We start from the raw sequence: 16,795 nt of genomic DNA, 5'->3' as shown, positions 1-16,795 counted from the left end.
AGCAAGCTAAGAGGCTCAGTGACCCAGCCAGTGCACAAAACTCCCCTGTGAACAGGCCAACTATGCTTGGATTTCCTTGTGTTCATTTTTATTTACCCCCTTCCACCTGTAGGATAATGAGGTAGAATTAAGTTCCTATTGACTAGAGTAGTTGTGCAAGGATTTGGCTGAATGTCATGCTTTTGTTCATGCTGTGTTCAAAGTGTTATCATTCACAACTCTGTCTCTCAAGCTTGCTTGCTCCAAGAAAAGGAAAAGTCATTGAGGCCAGATTCTTACTAGCATCAGGGCCTCTTTACACTGCCCCGCACAACAAAGTGGTGTTAAACTGGTGCAAGCATAATTTTTTCCCATGTTAAAGAATCTGTGTGAAATTCCAGCCCTGAATCAAGTTCAAAGGCCATGTCTACTGGCCTCTAATTTTATTCTCTGAGTGTGGACAGGTCTGATGGAAATGGAAGCAGATTTAAGGTTTCTCATCTAAAAAACCAGGTATGTAGAACTTTCTACACATTTCTCTAAGCTGACAAAACCCACTTCTGTTGCCTCTCCCAGGCTGTGGTTTCTGTTTTAGTTGGTACATACCATCCACACCATCATGTAGGAGAAAGCTGCAATCCAGAGGGTAGAAGAAGCAAAGGTAACCATGAACCATTTTTCCAAGTGGGGTTTGTTACAGTTGGGCACTGTGAAGTACAGGACAAAACTCAATGGCCATGTGAAGAGCCACTTCAAGATTTCTGTCTTGCCAGCTGTAAAACAAAAAGAGAAACAATCACAATTCTAGTTTGCTTTAGTCCAGAATGTTATTATTTTGTTAATATTAATGAGCAAGATGCCAGGGACACCTCAGCCTAGCTGTTACCCAAACAGATAATGACAAGACATTCCTTGTTCAGAAGATCACAGTGTGATGGCAGAGGTGGGAGGGCAGAGAGGGACACAGGGAATGAGTATGAAGTGCCTTCATGAGAGTTTGTTAAGTAATAGGTCAGAGCACACCTGCGACCCTTCCTGGGTCAAATTCTTACTGGTACAACACAGAAAACAAGTTCTAGAAAGAGACCAGATCCATCTTCAATCACCTAATGGGAGAGTACAGAAAAGATGGAGCCAGGCCCTTCACAGAAATGCACAAGGTAATTATAAGAGCTGATGGACTCAATGTGCCATAAGGGAAATTCAGAATAAATGCTACTATAAGTTGTGCATTTTCTTTTTTTTTCTTACCACGAGGGTGGTCAAACACTGGAACAAGTACTCAGAAAGACTGTGGGATCTCCATCCTCATAGATAATCAAAACAGAACTGGATGCGGCCTTGGGCAACCTGCTCTGAGCAGGGGTTCGAACCAGAGATCTCCAGAGGTCCATGCCAACTTTCCCATAATACAAACCTAGTGTCATGGTCTACAGGACATCTAAATTACTCTCTTCAAGGCTCAGTTTTTTAACTTACTTGAACTACAGCTATGCTGTTTGAGTGAGGAGATCTGAACAGGAGTTCCCAAAAATTTATCTCATCTGTAAAGGGCAGGACCAGTCCCTACAGTATTCTGGCTTGTCTGCAACACAGCAGATTTTACCAGCTGTGGCAACTGTGAATCAAAGTAGGGCAGGGATATGTTATAATCATCCTGGGACTAGAGTCATGATGGGGCAAGAGGGACTTTGCAAAAAGATCTCCGTCCTGCAGGCGCACTGCTCAGCTACCTGAGGCGCATGCGGTTTTTCACAAACCATGTAGCTGTTCTGACTTCCTAAGCCCTCCAGAGTGAGAAGACATTGTGGCTGTACCTAGCTAACAGCAGGAAGCAGAGGTGCTCAGGACCTTCTTTTGTCTCCGCTCCCAATCAGCATCACCACTGTCGTGTCTCCGTTAGCACTACACCTTACCACAGAGGTAAAAGTGCACCTCCAACAAAGGTAAGGCATAGACGCAGACGTACCTGACCTGTGTTCAGGCACCTTGCCAGTGGCCCCACCATCCTCAGCAGTCAGCAAAGAGAGACGGGTCTCTCCCAAGGGTGACCCAGGTTTTGGGCCAGGAACCACCCTGTGGAGATTGCTGCCTCTCCCCTCTGACCGCGACGGCAGCGCCAGGCCAAGGCATGAGCTGCAGCAGAGGTGTGTTCAAGCCCAGGAGTCTGCATCCCGAGAAGTTCCTGTTGCTTCCCAGTTCCTCTCATCTTTTACCTGTGATCAGGAAATGCACTGCGAGGTGCAGGCTGATGGGAGCTCTCCAAGACACTTCTACCTTAACATGCATCTGTGATGCTTTCTGGCATACCCAAACTGAGTTTTGCTTTCTGGAACAACACAAACCCAGGAGTTTCTTACTGGGTAGGTCAAAAGGTGTGTATGGCCCTTCATGGTCATCATCGTCATCATCTTCTTCCTCTTCCTCATCATTTTCATTGTTCTCATTATCCTCATTCTCGTTCTCTGTCTCGTTCCCAGTCTCAGCCATGTCTTCGTCCCGCCGTGTGCCGTTCACGCCCCGCTCGGTGGAGTTGCTGGGGCCTGTTCCATTCTCAACCACGTGCTTGATAGGTATTTTGATTGCTACTTCTGACTCACCATTGGTGTAAGTCCTGCTGTTGATCAGCCTTTGTCTCTGTAAATACAGGCACAAATTCTTGCTGAAAGACAGATTTTTTAAAATTTAATTTTTTAAAGATAAAGGGAGGAACAGAGAGAGATGTGCAGAGTTTTTAAAATTTGGCTTTAAAAGCAAAAGGGATGAATTTTGATCAGGTATAATGTGATGTTTGCTTGCAGATGACTAGATGAATCTCACATATTAAGAGAAGGACCAGTGGCTGTAGAATTGACTCCAGGAGTACCCCAAGGCCAGGGCCAGACTAAGTGCAGACTCAGTGGAATACCATATTATTAAATAACTGCAAGCTATATTAAAGTCAGATCAATGCAGGGGGCATCTCCTGTGAGCAGCAGCTCCAGGTAACGTAACCACATAACGACTTGAAACTTTCTCTGCTAAAATCTCCATGGGGACAGATAGCAAGGGATGATTTAGTAAAGCCACTGTCAGAAGGATAAAATCTGGGAAAAATGCTATCAGGGATCCAGAAGAAATGCAAAAGTCCAATTTTGACCAAAACACTGCTACAGGAAAAGGCAAATTCAGAAGGAGAAGGGGAGGCGGGGGAGATAAAAGACACACCTCATTGATTAACATGCGGCTGGCCATGGAGAGACGTGTTTTGGGAGGGAAGTGGCTGGTTATCATGATCCGGAGGCCAGCCTCAGAAAATGAAAGCTGGTGTGGGTAGGCAGACAGCAGCTCATCCACCATGATCACAGAGGCTTTACGATGGAAATTTCCTGCAGCCAAGGAACAAAGAGAAATTGAGGTCTTCTTCCAGCAGTCTCTCTCTCTGCCCTATGTGTCTCTCAGAAGAATAAACTCACAGGTTCCAGAAATCCTTTGTAAGAACCATTCCTTCAGGCTCCGCCATTCAAAATATGCCTCCTCTGTCCTTAATTTCTGTCTTTACATGTCCTGCATTTCTGTCTTTAAATAAATCATCAACGTAGTATCTCCACTCATGCTCATTACAGAGAATTAAATCTGCTCTGCACAGTTCATCATAGGCCTGCATTAGGTGGATCACTGCTTCCACAGCAGCTATTCCACCAAGGTAGAAATGGGCCTGCAGTAAAGTTGCATTAATTCTACTGTTATGATCCACACTTCTGTGAGGATCTTGGCCTCACCCCCATTAACCGTACATGGGGCTGAGGAAATTGTCACTGTCTTCCTGTGGGGTACCAGTGCAAATGAAAAGCAGATTCCTGCATCCTGGGCTCACAGCTCATGGCTGGGAAGTGCCATCAAACCTGGCAGCAAGTGCATGTGCCAGTCCATGGGGTGCAACCCACAGTGCAGGAGCAAAGGAACAAGGAGATGGGGGCAGGTACTTGAATCGCACTTCAGCTGAGGCACAGTACCAGCACCCATTACCTCTGGGGTGGCACAGCACCAGCATCCATCCTTTCTGTGCCTGGATGCTACCTCAGGCTGTGAATTCTGGGCCAGGACTGGGACTTGGCAGCAGGGAAACCTCAGGTCTTCACCAACACACCCCTGCTTTGGTTTATTAAAATCAGTGCTGAACACTGGCAAATATTTCATGGCACTACTATTTATTAGCATCACTGTTAGTCTTACAGAAGAGCATCTCCTCAGGCTTAGTGTCACTTTTTTTCTGACTGAGAAGGTTTCCATGGACTGGGGTAGATAAGTGGGGTCATCCATATTCCAAAAAATCAAAACAGCCAGACAGCTTTTCCTTGTGACTTTTTCCATGCTGACATTTCCTGCATGGCACTTGGGGGAACTACCCCAAACACAGAAATCCTTCTGTTTGATTCTTTTTGGTCCTCTGTTCAGAAAAGGCCCCAGAAAACAAACAGTAGCATCTGAAACACTCAGGCAACCTGTTGCAAAGGGTGCTGTTTGCAACCCCATGCTACTGGCCAGTGTGTACAGCAGCACCGCTTGCCTGTCTGGGCCTCCGGTGGCCCACTGCCAAGTAAATATAGGAACAATCTGCAAGAAAATAAAGCAATCCTTTCGTCTTCCTTCCTCAGCTGGTTTGAGTAACCGCAAGTGTCCAAAACAAAAAATTACCAGCAGCTGTGCAGTGTCATGCAAATACGCATTCTGGGGAGATTTAAACCAAATCCCACAATCAGAACTGCCTCATTTGTGCATAACCCTGAGGCCACTGGGTAAACTGAGATGACTAAGGCCCAAGTTTATGCTTACTGAGTTCTACCAGTCTAGCTTTACTGGTACAGTGTAGTCATCTTGCCAGCACAGTTTCGCTGCTGAGAGCCCCAGGCTACAGATAGCCTTTCCCATGAAAGCAGCTTCCCCAAATCAGAGGGCACAGCAACAGGGCAGTAACACGATAGCTGGCCTCTGGTAGACTCAAAGGGTTCAATGTCAGCAAATAAACCCTTCTACATTTCCTGTTTAGTTGCTTACTACATACAGACTACGTCTTTCAACCACTGTTTACAGGAAAAGAGAGACGTATTTTTGTTAATTTTTTTTTAGTCCAGTGAAACAAAAAGGGCAGCCCATGTGTAGACAGAGACCAGGACTGCTTTAGACAAACCAGGGCTCCTTCCCAAGTTAAACCAGTGACTGGAGGGGTGGGGTGGTAGTGTTATTCCTGACGACAGGTGCATATAAATCTCAAGCAGATACTGCACATGCTTGTTGACTGTTGCAAAGATAAAAAAACTATCCCCTGTAAATGCAGTTTAGCACATGCTTGCAAATGCACACATAGAACTACTGCTGCTGAGCTATGGAGTGGGTAAATTTTTTTTAAGCTGAAGAAATACAATCATTTTTATATGTGATTGTGACTAAAGTCAAACAGAAGCAGATTTCAGCCACAGTGAAATCCATTTAAGGATCATTTACATGGAACAGTTATGCACATTCAAGACAGCATGTGCAGTAAGAGCACACTACCTAAACCAACACAAAGTCCCCACCCTCCCTTCACTGGAGGAAATGTGTACGTCAGTATAAGTAAGGCTTTTTTCCCTGCTCAGTTTCTGTTGCTTTGGAATGGAGTTAAATTTAACTGGAGGTACTAGATGGAAATGGGCATCTTCAGTGCAGAATAACAGTGCCCACAGAAGGACTTAAAATGACACGGCTGTAATGGTCTAAATAAGTAGCCCCTGGGCAAGTCAGGCTTGAAGCTGAAGGAGTTCTTTCAGCCAGGCTCTTGTCCAGCAGCAAGAACTACCCACAGGAGGCCTGAGCTGTCTCCAGCAGCAAAGGATGTGGTGGCTGCGGTCACCACACCTGTACTCCCAGGCACAGGAGACATGGCCACCTGGCAGGGGGTTACAAAAGGGTCACCCTCCTGTCTATTTCATGGCTGATAAGACAGAAGCAGTCCACAATGTATGACTAGCAGGCAAACTTGTAAACATTCAGAATGATGTGAGCAAGCAGGGTGACTTACTGGAACAGTTACCTTTCTTTAGTAATACCACTGTGGCATCGCAGTTGCTGTTATCGTCCATTTCTGTGTTATTTGCTAAACCGTTCACCATATTTGCAGAGTTTTTTGTCTTCCTTTCGAAGCAGTGATGGATGGTTGAGTTGTACCTGCACAAATGAAACAAACTCTAGATGCACCTTTGCTCTTTCTATGTGGATTTCCTGACACTTTTCCTTTCCTAGACTCAAATCCTGTGCGATCCAACTAAGGCAGGGAAGAAAACCCCTCTGGTTTTAAGGAAATCTAGCCACAGTATGCCAGAGCTCTAACTAAATTGTATACAGTGCACCCTCTCCATACCCCGAAGGCTATGAAAGATACAAGACAAGAATCTTGAATGACATATATGCTTATATAGTATGTGAAATTAACACCCTGTATAGCAAATAATGATTACATGATTACTTGTCATCATCCAAATTTATTTTTTATCACATAATCACACCAGAGCATGTGAAGACCTATCACAGAAACACAAGACCATATGCTAAGCTCTGTTTCAACTTTGGGGGAAAAAAAATAATCTTTGTTTCTTATTTTGAGTGGCCAGGAGGTGACACAAACATGATCCGAGGATCTCACCATGATACTCAAAGGCAAGGGTAGACCACTGTGAACACCTGGCCAAGGTCCCTAACCAGGCCGACAACCTCCCCAGCTATATCCAAACAGGTCTGAAACATCTGTTGACACTACAGCATTGCTTTCAGAAAAAAAATCCATTCTAGATTCAGACATTACAACTGCCTGTTTTGCCAGTCAGTTAATTGTTGCAAGGGTGAAGCTACTCTCCATGTTCAAGAAAAAGTTTCTAATTATTAGAATTGAGATGAATTCTGACTTGTGTTCCCTTCAACCCAGCCTGAGTGTTTTGCTGTTCTCACTGAGAATTGCTCTCACAATATTTATTCTATTCATCATTTCAAAACAAATCTCTACTCTTACTTGTTGAGACAAGACCACTGGTGTGCTTGGCAGCTGGTAGGTTTTGTTGAATGTTCCAGTTTAAATCTGGGTTTCCTTTCCACTGGTTTTTAAAAACAAGGCAGGAGGAGGGGAACCAAACAGCAGAACAGACTAGCTTTGCTAGCATGAACTTGCATGAAAGAAGTTACATGGGTCAGATGCTCAGAAAATCAATGCTGATTATGCTGTAGTTTTACCATGGGTTTCCAAGCAAGCAAGAACAAATTGCTGTGGAGTTTTGCACCCATAAAAAGTAGACTGGAATCTCCTGCATGTTTATTTCTGAGTAGGGATGCTAAAGTAAAGTCAGAAGAGGCTGCTTTGGTGGGACTCAGAGATGGATTTGGTCCTCTGCCCTGCCACAGACTTGCTGCATTAGCCTTGGTCGGTTCACACAGGGTGAGATCTGTAAAGCATCATCCGCCTTTAGATGTCTGATCCTCAGATCTGTAGTAGGGGGATAAGCAGCCCCTTCCTGCCGCATCAGGATAAATTACAGGTAAGTACATGACAGGGCAAGGTGCTTTAACCCCTGCTATTGGATGTGCTGCTGGCATGCAAGCTGGGTGATGCAAGGAAAGCCCTGCCCACAGCCTGTGGCTCTCCTTAATTAACTTTGAAATCTCTGGAAAAGCACTGGAGCAGGAAGCCTTACAATCTAAGCAAGCTGGGGGTGCATTTGACTTACTTCATGATAACGATGTAGATGACATACATCAGCACTAAGACTAAGGACTCCCACCTGCAAACAAGAGTGACACAGAAAACACATCAGAGCAGGGCACGGCAGTCAGCTGCCCGAGTTCAGCCATTCCCCCATCCGTCACACCACAAACTTGTGGAAAGGCTTGACCCTCTTGAGGTGTCTTAACACACCTCCAGAAAAGGGCATGCATAAAGAAATGTCTCACACACCCATGTGCGATGCCTCCTTTGTTTTCTTGGCTTCTGCTCTCGTTTTACTTGGCCAAATCAACCTGTCAGCTAAGAACAAGTGACTAAGCCTGTAAGTTCAGTGAACAAATCGTGCACCCAAGGAACACTGACGCTTCTGTAAGGACAATACCTGTGGGGGCTGCAGTACAGGGAGGGGAGCAGTTGTCCTGCTCTGCCTACACAGGTGTAAAGCAGATCGCTGGGCTTTCTGAACCTGCTATCAAGCACATAGATCATGTCAAGATGACCTAAACAAGGGGCAGCTGTTCTTTCGCTACTGCTGCTGCATAACCACTGAGAATGCAGCAGGCAGCAGTTTAAACTGCTGATTAGATATTGTCAGGTTTTCCTCCACTGTTTCTGTGTCAAACTAATGAAATTTGTATGAAAACAAAACAGAATATGACTTTTAGAACTTGTTTCTAGGTAATCCTTTTCATTGACCAAAATGCTGTATTCTGCATAGTTCTCTATGGCCAACTGCTAGTCCTTGTGGAAATCATCTGTTATCAGGCTGCTATATACTAAAACTCATGGGCCATTTTCTCTTTAAGGATTTTGAGACATTGCACTAATCATACCAATATCTCATTCCCTGCTTCCGGCAGTTCAACACTGGGCTTCCACATTGATGTGTTTTTGTTGAAGGGCACAATCAAATTGGGCCTCGAGTCAATTTTAGTTAAAAAAACAAAACAAAACAAAGAAAAACAAGCAATTGCAAAACTCAGTGTTTCAGAAATCCTTCTCTGAAATTAAACATAAATCCCCCAGTGAGAATAAGTTCAAGAAAACATGCAACCCAAAAAGCCTGACTCCCCCTAGTGCTTGTAATCTAAATAATACTGGCTGTGCATGAAATCAAAGCTACCACTGTCACTCTACGAGCCCTGAGACGTGCTGAAAACAAAACCATGAAAGCAAAACAACTGAAAGTACACTTTTAGAAGTGTTTGAAGCCCTCCTAGCCTATCATACTACTGCAGTACATTTAAGCACATTCATGGGGATATTAACATATATATATATATTTTTTCTTGAAACTGGTCATTTGCTCTTTAATGTTGTTTTAGGAGCTTTCTTTTTTTAAATTACTAGAAATCCAGATACTGGAACACACTTATGACTGCTTGGGTGGCCCTTTCCATTCCCAGGCGGCTGACATCCCTGGCATGCCAGCACCCAAGCAGCAGTCTCTGCCTCTGCTGAGCACATTGCCATCCCCGGGCTGCTGCAGATTGGGCAGAGGGCACCAACTGCCGCTGCTATATCGGGAAATAACCTGAGTGACACTCTCCTAGGCTTTCCTCTCTGGCTCACAAAATGAGTTATTCTAGCCCATCTTGTTCTGTGGTTTCTCATGCAGCAGGAAACTGCTGCCTGAATTGCTCTGCAGAACTTTTTAGCTTCCCCCTCCTCTCTTGATGAACCCTACTTATTGCAGCTTTTGTGGTATAAGCAGAAAAAATGAAAAGAAAAGGGATTCATGGCCAGATATACTTACCAGGAAACTTTTTCGTCATAAATAAACTGTGGAGAAAAGGTTTAAAAATAGGCATGTTATACACAAGATCACAGCTGAAAACAGCTTATCACCTCAGCAGGGGACAGAGGGGGCAGAGCATCCCAGGGCTCAGGGCAATGGGATTAAGCTCTAGTCTGTTTGGCACTGCCCTCCTACCCAGCCTTTGAACTTTTGAACCCTTAGCTTCTCTCACCTAGTAAAGGCAGGCAGGTACTCTTTCCCAAACACCACGGGATTCTTGTGTAACTACAGCTATTGCAGCAGGGAAGCAGAAGGAGTTACAGGGAAAACAGAAGTGAGTCAGAGAAGGGGCTGTACCTGCCTCTGAAGTGCATGGCTGGTTTCACCAGAGACACGGCCTCTTCCCCTGACCTGTTCTTGGGTGGCAACTGGGCAACCAGTTTTACAGCCAGCTCCATAGCTGCTGTGAAATTTTGCTGGCTAGAAACTGGGACCAGGGCATTATTTCCTTAAGGTTTATGTGATCACTACCCCAGCAGAATTTAACTACTGTGATAGTCATTTTAGCCGACCTGCAGATAGATGCTGAAGCCTCCCTAACAATGCTGCACAAACCTCCTGGGGAAAGAAGTGAGTCTCTTGTGTGTGTAAGATGCTCTGTGGTGGGGATGCAAGAGCGGTATGCCAGAGAGGTGAGGGGTGTCTGCCCACCTGCGCCTGGTTTTGGGGGGTCTGAAGAGGCAGATATTGGGGGGTGGCCGGCAGGTGGCTGCAGTGCTCCACAGCTGGGCCCTTCCCCACTCCACGCTCCACCACCAGCCATGCTGGAAGGAGGCTGCCACCCTCCCTTGCCGGCAACACCCCTGTGGCTCGCGTCTCCTTCCACCTCAGAGGAGCATCTGTGGAGGCTGCTCTCGCTGCCGCTCATAGAGCGGGGGACCTCAGCGCGGCTCAACCCACCTGCCATGGCGGCTGTGGCACGAGGGTGGCCTGGTTTGTGCTGCGGCCGGAGGGCGGCCAGAGGGCCGGAGGGCGGCCGGGCCCTGGCTTACGCACAGGGCGCCTGGGAGGCAGCGTGGGGCCTCGCCGGGACATTGGAGCTGGGGTTGCACACAGCAGCCTGCAGCCCCCTGGCCTGGGCAGCTCTCTACCCTGTCAGCCTCCATGAGGAGCCTGCTTTCCATTCAGTCCTTCCAAAGCACCTGCACTTTCAGCTCCCCGCTGTGCAGGGAGGTGGAAACGCCGTGTTTGCACTAGGGAAACACATCCATGGCCACGCACCAGAGAAAAAGGAGGGAAAGGCATCGAGCCTCTGAGAGCACAGTGGAACGCTTCCCTTCAGCTGTACAGCCTGTAAACAGCAACTCCTGCGTGACAGCCAGCACCGAGCAATACTTACATCGGTTACTGGAAGAAAACATGACCACAAAACATTATGTGTGTTGTAAGTTACAGCTCCCAGTCACCGTGATCTAATCTGACAAAGCCTGTTTTAGGTTACAATGTGTTGGTGTGATGGGACATGAAAGCATGTGCATTGACCTTTGTGATTAAAAATAGCACGCATCCCACTTCTGTCACTAATGACTCTGACCACGTCCCTTCGAGTTAAGATACATAGGCATCTTCTTCCTTTCAAGGGAAATAAGGAGTAACAGTTTTGCCAAGCTCTACAAGAAGACAAGGTAGCTTTGTAATACTATTTTAAGGTTAAAAAAAGAAATCACAGGGCTGAATCAAGGTGAGGTAAGTACAGTAAGTGAGGTTTAGCCACTTCTAATCTCTGTGATTTAGAGTTCACTCATTCTTATCAAATGGCCTGGAGCACCAAACAGGTGAGTTTATACTGCTTTGCTATTTATTACTGCAGCACTACAATTGCTTTGCTAGTGGAAATGGAAGGAGACAAAGTCACATTGATTTACCCAGCAGAATATCAAGCTTTTTAAAGTTGCTGAATCTCAACATTGGCAGGAATGTATTTATTTCCCCTTAGGTGTATTTATGATTAGTAAAGACACCAGTGGAGTGCAACTTACAATACAGCACCACAAGTTGCTGTTTAAAATAGTATGAGAGCAACCTTCTACAAGCAATATCATCCGTCAAGAAAGATAGCTGTATTTCAGCTGAAGCGAAGACTCAATGCCCTGATGTGGCAAATTATCCCTATATGGCAAAGGATTTAAATGCCTTCTAAAATTTAAGGCTCACAGAAATCTAACAAAGGGGGAACCACATACAGGTCATGCTACGCTCTGCATGGAGCCCTTGGCTTGGGGACTGGAGAGTCAGTATTTGAATAACAATGTGCTGCCACCTAAACTTGATTCTGCCTTAAAAGGGTAGGAAAGATCCAAGCTACTGTGTAGCCAGGGGTCCCTGGGTGAGTGAAGGGGAGGAGAAACTTCTTAAACTGAAGCAGTGTTTGACTCAGAGGAAAAATCCTCATTTGTCATCATCTGGGGAGCAATACTGCATATAAAAGGGTTGGTAAATCAGCTGGGAGCTAAATCTTTAACCATTTAAAATGGTTTCCCTTCCTCCCACCTTTCTCTGTTTTTCTCTTGACAGGTGTTTAAAAGTCATTTGCAATGACTGCTGTGGAGTAATGCTCAAGAGAAGTGGGACAGGGTCTGCATCTCCCAAGCCACAGTTAGCCACGTAGTGCTGTAACGTGGGAATAAGAGTATTTTGGCAATGCCTTCGAGCCTCCACTAATGCCTGGAGTTGCACAGTCCTGCTGCCCTGGCTGCGGGAAGGCCCTTGAACCTCACAGCTGATAAGATAAGCAGAAGAGTGGACATACATTGGGAGAGAAGCTAACCCAAGGCTTAGGAAAAAATAACAATATCCTGATATTATGGGTTACCCTCCCAAAATAAAAGGACTTCTGCAGTTCTGTAATTATGAAGAAATAACATATAGGAAAAAAGTCTTAAGGATAACAGAGACATCTGTTCAATGAGCCATACAACTTCCTCATTACACAGGATACATAGCTAGGAATTTCAGGGGTGCACTGGACACAATACAATAGAGAATGGTTCTCAACATCCTGAAGCAGTTGACAACCACAAGGATGAACCAGCCATGAAAGAAACCTACCTGACTTTTAAGAATTTAAAAATGGATGACAGATTCAACAGATTTTTAACTTGTCTGCCACCATGCAATAAATGGAAATACTCTCCTCCTAGAAAATATGCTACAGCACATGGGATCTAAGGACATGACTGGTGACAGCCAACATGGCTTCACTAAGGGCAAATTGTGCCTGACAAATCTGGTGGCCTTCTACAACGGGGTTACAGCATTGGTGGATAAGGGAAGAGCAACTGACATCATCTACCTGGACTTGTGCAAAGCCTTTGACACTGTCCCACACAACATCCTTGTCTCTAAATTAGAGAGAAATGGATTCGATAGACGGACCACTTCAGTGGATAGGGAATTGGCTGGATGGTCACACTCAAACAGTTGCAGTCAATGGCTTGATGTCCAAGTGGAGAGCGGTGACGAGTGGCGTTCCTCAGGGGTTGGTGTTGGAATCGGTGCTGTTTAACATCTTTGTTGGTGACGTGGACAGTGGAATTGAGCGCACCCTCAGTAAGTTTGTCGATGACACCGAGCTGTGTGGTGTGGTCAACACGCTGGAGGGAAGGGATCCATCCAGAGGGACCTGGACAGGCTTGAGAGGTGAGCCCATGCAAACCTCATGAAGTTCAACAAGGCCAAGTGCAAGGTCCTGCACATGGGTCGAGGCAATCCCAAGCACAAATACAGGCTGGGTGATGAGTGGATTGAGAGCAGCCCTGCGGAGAAGGACTTGGGGGCACTAGTGGATGGAAAACTGACTATGAGCCAGCAATGTGCACTTGCAGCCCAGAAAGCCAACCGTATCCTGGGCTGCATCAGGAGAAGTGTGGCCACTAGGTCAAGGGAGGTGATTCCGGCCCCTCTGCTCCACTCTCGTGAGACCCCACCTGCAGTGCTGTGTTCAGCTCTGGGGCCCCCAGCATGAGAAGGACACGGACCTGCTCAAGCAGGTCCAAAGCAGGCCACAAAGATGATCAGGGGACTGAAGCACCTCCCTTCTGAGGACAGGCTGAGGGAGTTGAGGTTGTTCAGCCCAGAGAAGAGAAGGATCCGGGGACACCTTATAGTGGCCTTCCAGTACTTGAAGGGGGCTACAGGAAAGATGGGGAGGGACTCTTTATCAGGGGATGTAGGGATAAGACAAGGGGTAACGGTTTTAAACTGAAAGAGGGTAGATTTAGATGACATAAGGAAGAAATTCTTCACTGTGAGGGTGGTGAGACACTGGCACAGGTTGCCCAGAGAAGCTGTGGCTGCCCCCTCCCTGGAAGTGTTCAAGGCCAGGTTGGACGGGGCTTTGAGCAACCTGGGCTAGTGGAAGGTGTCCCTGCCCATGGCAGGGGGGTTGGGACTGGATGATCTTTAAGGTCCAACCCAAACCACTCTATGATTCTATGAAACACCCAATCCAAACAACAGGAGGCTAAATGCCAGGCAGCTGGTCACATCTGTGCTTCCTGTGGAGTAAACTAAGAAAATGCCTGCTAGATGTATTTAAGCTTGTGCAATGTAATTTATTACAATTAGTGTGTGTGGTCAAGTTTGTTGTTTAGGAACACTTTTTGGTATGAAGTTACTGTCAAAGCAAAAAAAAAAAGTTTTTTGTTTTGCCACTTGTTCCTAATAATTATGTAGATAAGTTATTTCTCATCAGGTGCAAAAAGGCTGACCTTGCAGTGTGCGGAATAAAAGTACAAACAGGTTGAGGCAAACCCTCTGTTTGAGATTAGACAGATTGCACCTACAGAACATAATATAGTATACAGCCACGTGCAGAATGAAGGCAAAACAAAACAAGACTGTTGAAACTGTGACTAATGAAAGTAGCATAAACTTCACAAATAGAATGTGTTCATCTTCTGACTCTAAAGTTCCCTTCTTGCTCATAACCTTGTAAAATCACTCTTCCTTTCTTAGGGAATATAGGGTCCTAGACGAGGATGGGGAAAAAAAAAATCAAAGTAGCAACTGTTACCAGGAAACTCAGTTTCTACATTTCCTGACTTTGTCTGGTATTGGTTGCAAAGGTAATGCTAGTCAGTGTTAACATTTTTTCACTGTGTAGCCCAATTCTGAGAGATTCGGAGTACTTAACAGAGCTTGATGAAAGCTGAAACAGGAGCAGCACTAAGAATTACTGAAACTGTAGCCTTCATTAGAGGATTCGCTGCTAGCGTGCACTGAACATGACCCGTCCCAATTATGTGTGGAAAAACTGTTTTGTAGTTGTTGAGGATCTCTTTCCTCTGGGCACAAATGCTGCCTCCTTACAGGTCAGTTAGACATTTTTTAGGAAGCCATGAGGGTCACTGTCAAGAGAGGACTGACCAATGCACATGCTCCAGAGCTGGTTCCCAAATCCCAGACTGCCGCATGGGATCTGAGCTCTGCACTTTGCGGCTGCACGGGGACTGGGGCACTGCACTTCCCCCCAGCTATCACTCTGGGCTCTCTGGATACTTCTCCATCTCTTACCCTTGGGCCAAACTTTTCTACAGAACCAGGGAGACCACAGGTACATTCTTCCACAAGCAGAAAAACACGTGACTCCTGGAGCTAGGATCTTAGCTACAAGACTATGATTTATCAGCACGTTCCCTTTACAGGTGGCAGTAGACACGTGGGCCTTCAAAAACTTACCACAATGAGTGCAACAACAGACAGTGTATAGTAGATTGAATCTCTCAAGAGACTCCACGATGACAGTGCAACGACCTGGGAAAACAGTCAAAGAGAGGATGTCAGCCAGGCTCTCACCAGCATGACTGTCACACCAACAGTGTGTGCCAAAGTTAAGCCCGTCATTCTGTGTAAACTGTCCCCACGCATGCTAGGACACAAAAAGGAGACCCAAGCCAGGAAACGCACTGGCTTTCTGCAGCCGCTCGAGCAACAGCCACCAGGGAAATGGGGGGATGGCCAAATCTGAAGAGTAAAAGGCATAAGGTCACAGGCAGCAGATGATTTCCATGCAAAGTCGCAGACACGCTAAATCACACCAGTGTTGTCAAAGCCATGAAAAGGGGAATCAAGACCCAGGTATTTATGGATGACAGAGAAGTTTTCCGCGAGCTCAGCAGGCTATCTGATACCCTCTTCCCCCCGAAATCTCTCCTGTACACACACCCCAGAGCCTGTAGCAGCAGTCCCCCAGGTCTGGCTGCATGCTGCAGCCAGTGGTGGCTGAACCACAGGTGAACGTGTGGTGGTCTGCTGCTGAGGAGGCTTGAAGTGCTGCTGCCATCAGCACAGTGGGAAGGGGCTCAGCTTCACCAGCAGGACACTTCTGTGCCAGTGCTGATGTTCACCAACGAGTCTCTTGATGGAGAATGGTCATAGGAGTTGAACAGCCCTGTCGAGTCTCTGGGACAGGACGTGACCATTCCCTTCACCTACCCTGTGGTTTGCATCTGTTTCTTGCATTAATTTTCCCCAACCTGGGACTCCTGCCTTGAGAAAGGAAACCAACCTGAAAAGATGAGCATGCAATGGTCCAGTAGGCAGGGGAGCACCACCAGGAACAGTCCCCAACTGCTGCCTAGAAATGTGGGTCCTCCCCATCCTTGTCCTACCACCGTGTGCCTATGTCCATTGTGAGTCCAGCTGCTGGTATCTCATATACTACAGGAATTTTAGACTGCTGGACAATGGGCTTGTCCTTACCAAAAATGTCAACTTGACCATGCTGACTCATTCAGGTGAGGATAACTGGGGCAACAGAAATCACACTGCAAAACAAGAGGCTGACAGCACAGAGCAGCCAGATCCCCAGTATGCTGCTAGGCTGAGCCTTGGCAGAGCCACGGCTTCACCCACCAAACTGACGGGTATCACTACAGCTCCATGTATATTTGCACAGGTTTTGGGACAAATGCTCAAGTTAAAGAGTTAAGAACAAAAAAACAGGAATTTATATGCAACAGAGGACAAAATGGGATTGCTGTGCAGTTCACTTCATTTGACACCTTCCAAAGCCATGGAAATGAGGAGGAATCACCACTGCAGGCGGATCGAGCCTGCAATTCAGATCTTAGAAGAAAAAAATATCAGTGAATAAGTTAGTTTCTAACTTCATTAATAGTATTCAAAAGGACAGATTAAAAGCAGTCATGTGGTGGTAATATCTTCAGTATGATTGTATTTTTTGCAGCCCTAGGAAGTCCCCTCAGCACAAGCTTCTCCTCAAATCTTTATTTTGCATTTCTGGTGTGCATTTCAAATGCTGTGGGTCACATACTTCCCAGGTGTAA

At 46.1% G+C, this 16,795-nt stretch overlaps 1 protein-coding gene across 2 annotated transcripts in view; it reads right to left on the bottom strand.

Moving 5' to 3' along the window:
* RIN2 (Ras and Rab interactor 2) overlaps positions 1 to 16,795 on the bottom strand; it is a 252,426-nt gene that overhangs the window by 121,982 nt on the left and 113,649 nt on the right. The window contains exons 6-12 of one of the 2 annotated variants that reach the window (XM_074864108.1): positions 15,186 to 15,260; positions 9,465 to 9,490; positions 7,713 to 7,766; positions 6,020 to 6,165; positions 3,187 to 3,347; positions 2,340 to 2,616; positions 586 to 752 (exon numbers count right to left, since the gene is read on the bottom strand). In XM_074864108.1, coding sequence (XP_074720209.1) covers positions 586 to 752; positions 2,340 to 2,616; positions 3,187 to 3,347; positions 6,020 to 6,165; positions 7,713 to 7,766; positions 9,465 to 9,490; positions 15,186 to 15,260 — 906 coding nt within the window. The remainder of the gene's footprint in view (positions 1 to 585; positions 753 to 2,339; positions 2,617 to 3,186; positions 3,348 to 6,019; positions 6,166 to 7,712; positions 7,767 to 9,464; positions 9,491 to 15,185; positions 15,261 to 16,795) is intronic. The other variant, XM_074864109.1, reaches the window with a different exon arrangement.

This window comes from Strix uralensis, chromosome 3 (assembly GCF_047716275.1).
Source record: "Strix uralensis isolate ZFMK-TIS-50842 chromosome 3, bStrUra1, whole genome shotgun sequence".
NCBI lineage: Eukaryota > Metazoa > Chordata > Aves > Strigiformes > Strigidae > Strix > Strix uralensis.
Note: the sequence above shows the minus strand (reverse complement) of the source record. Positions and strands in the feature narration are given on the sequence as shown.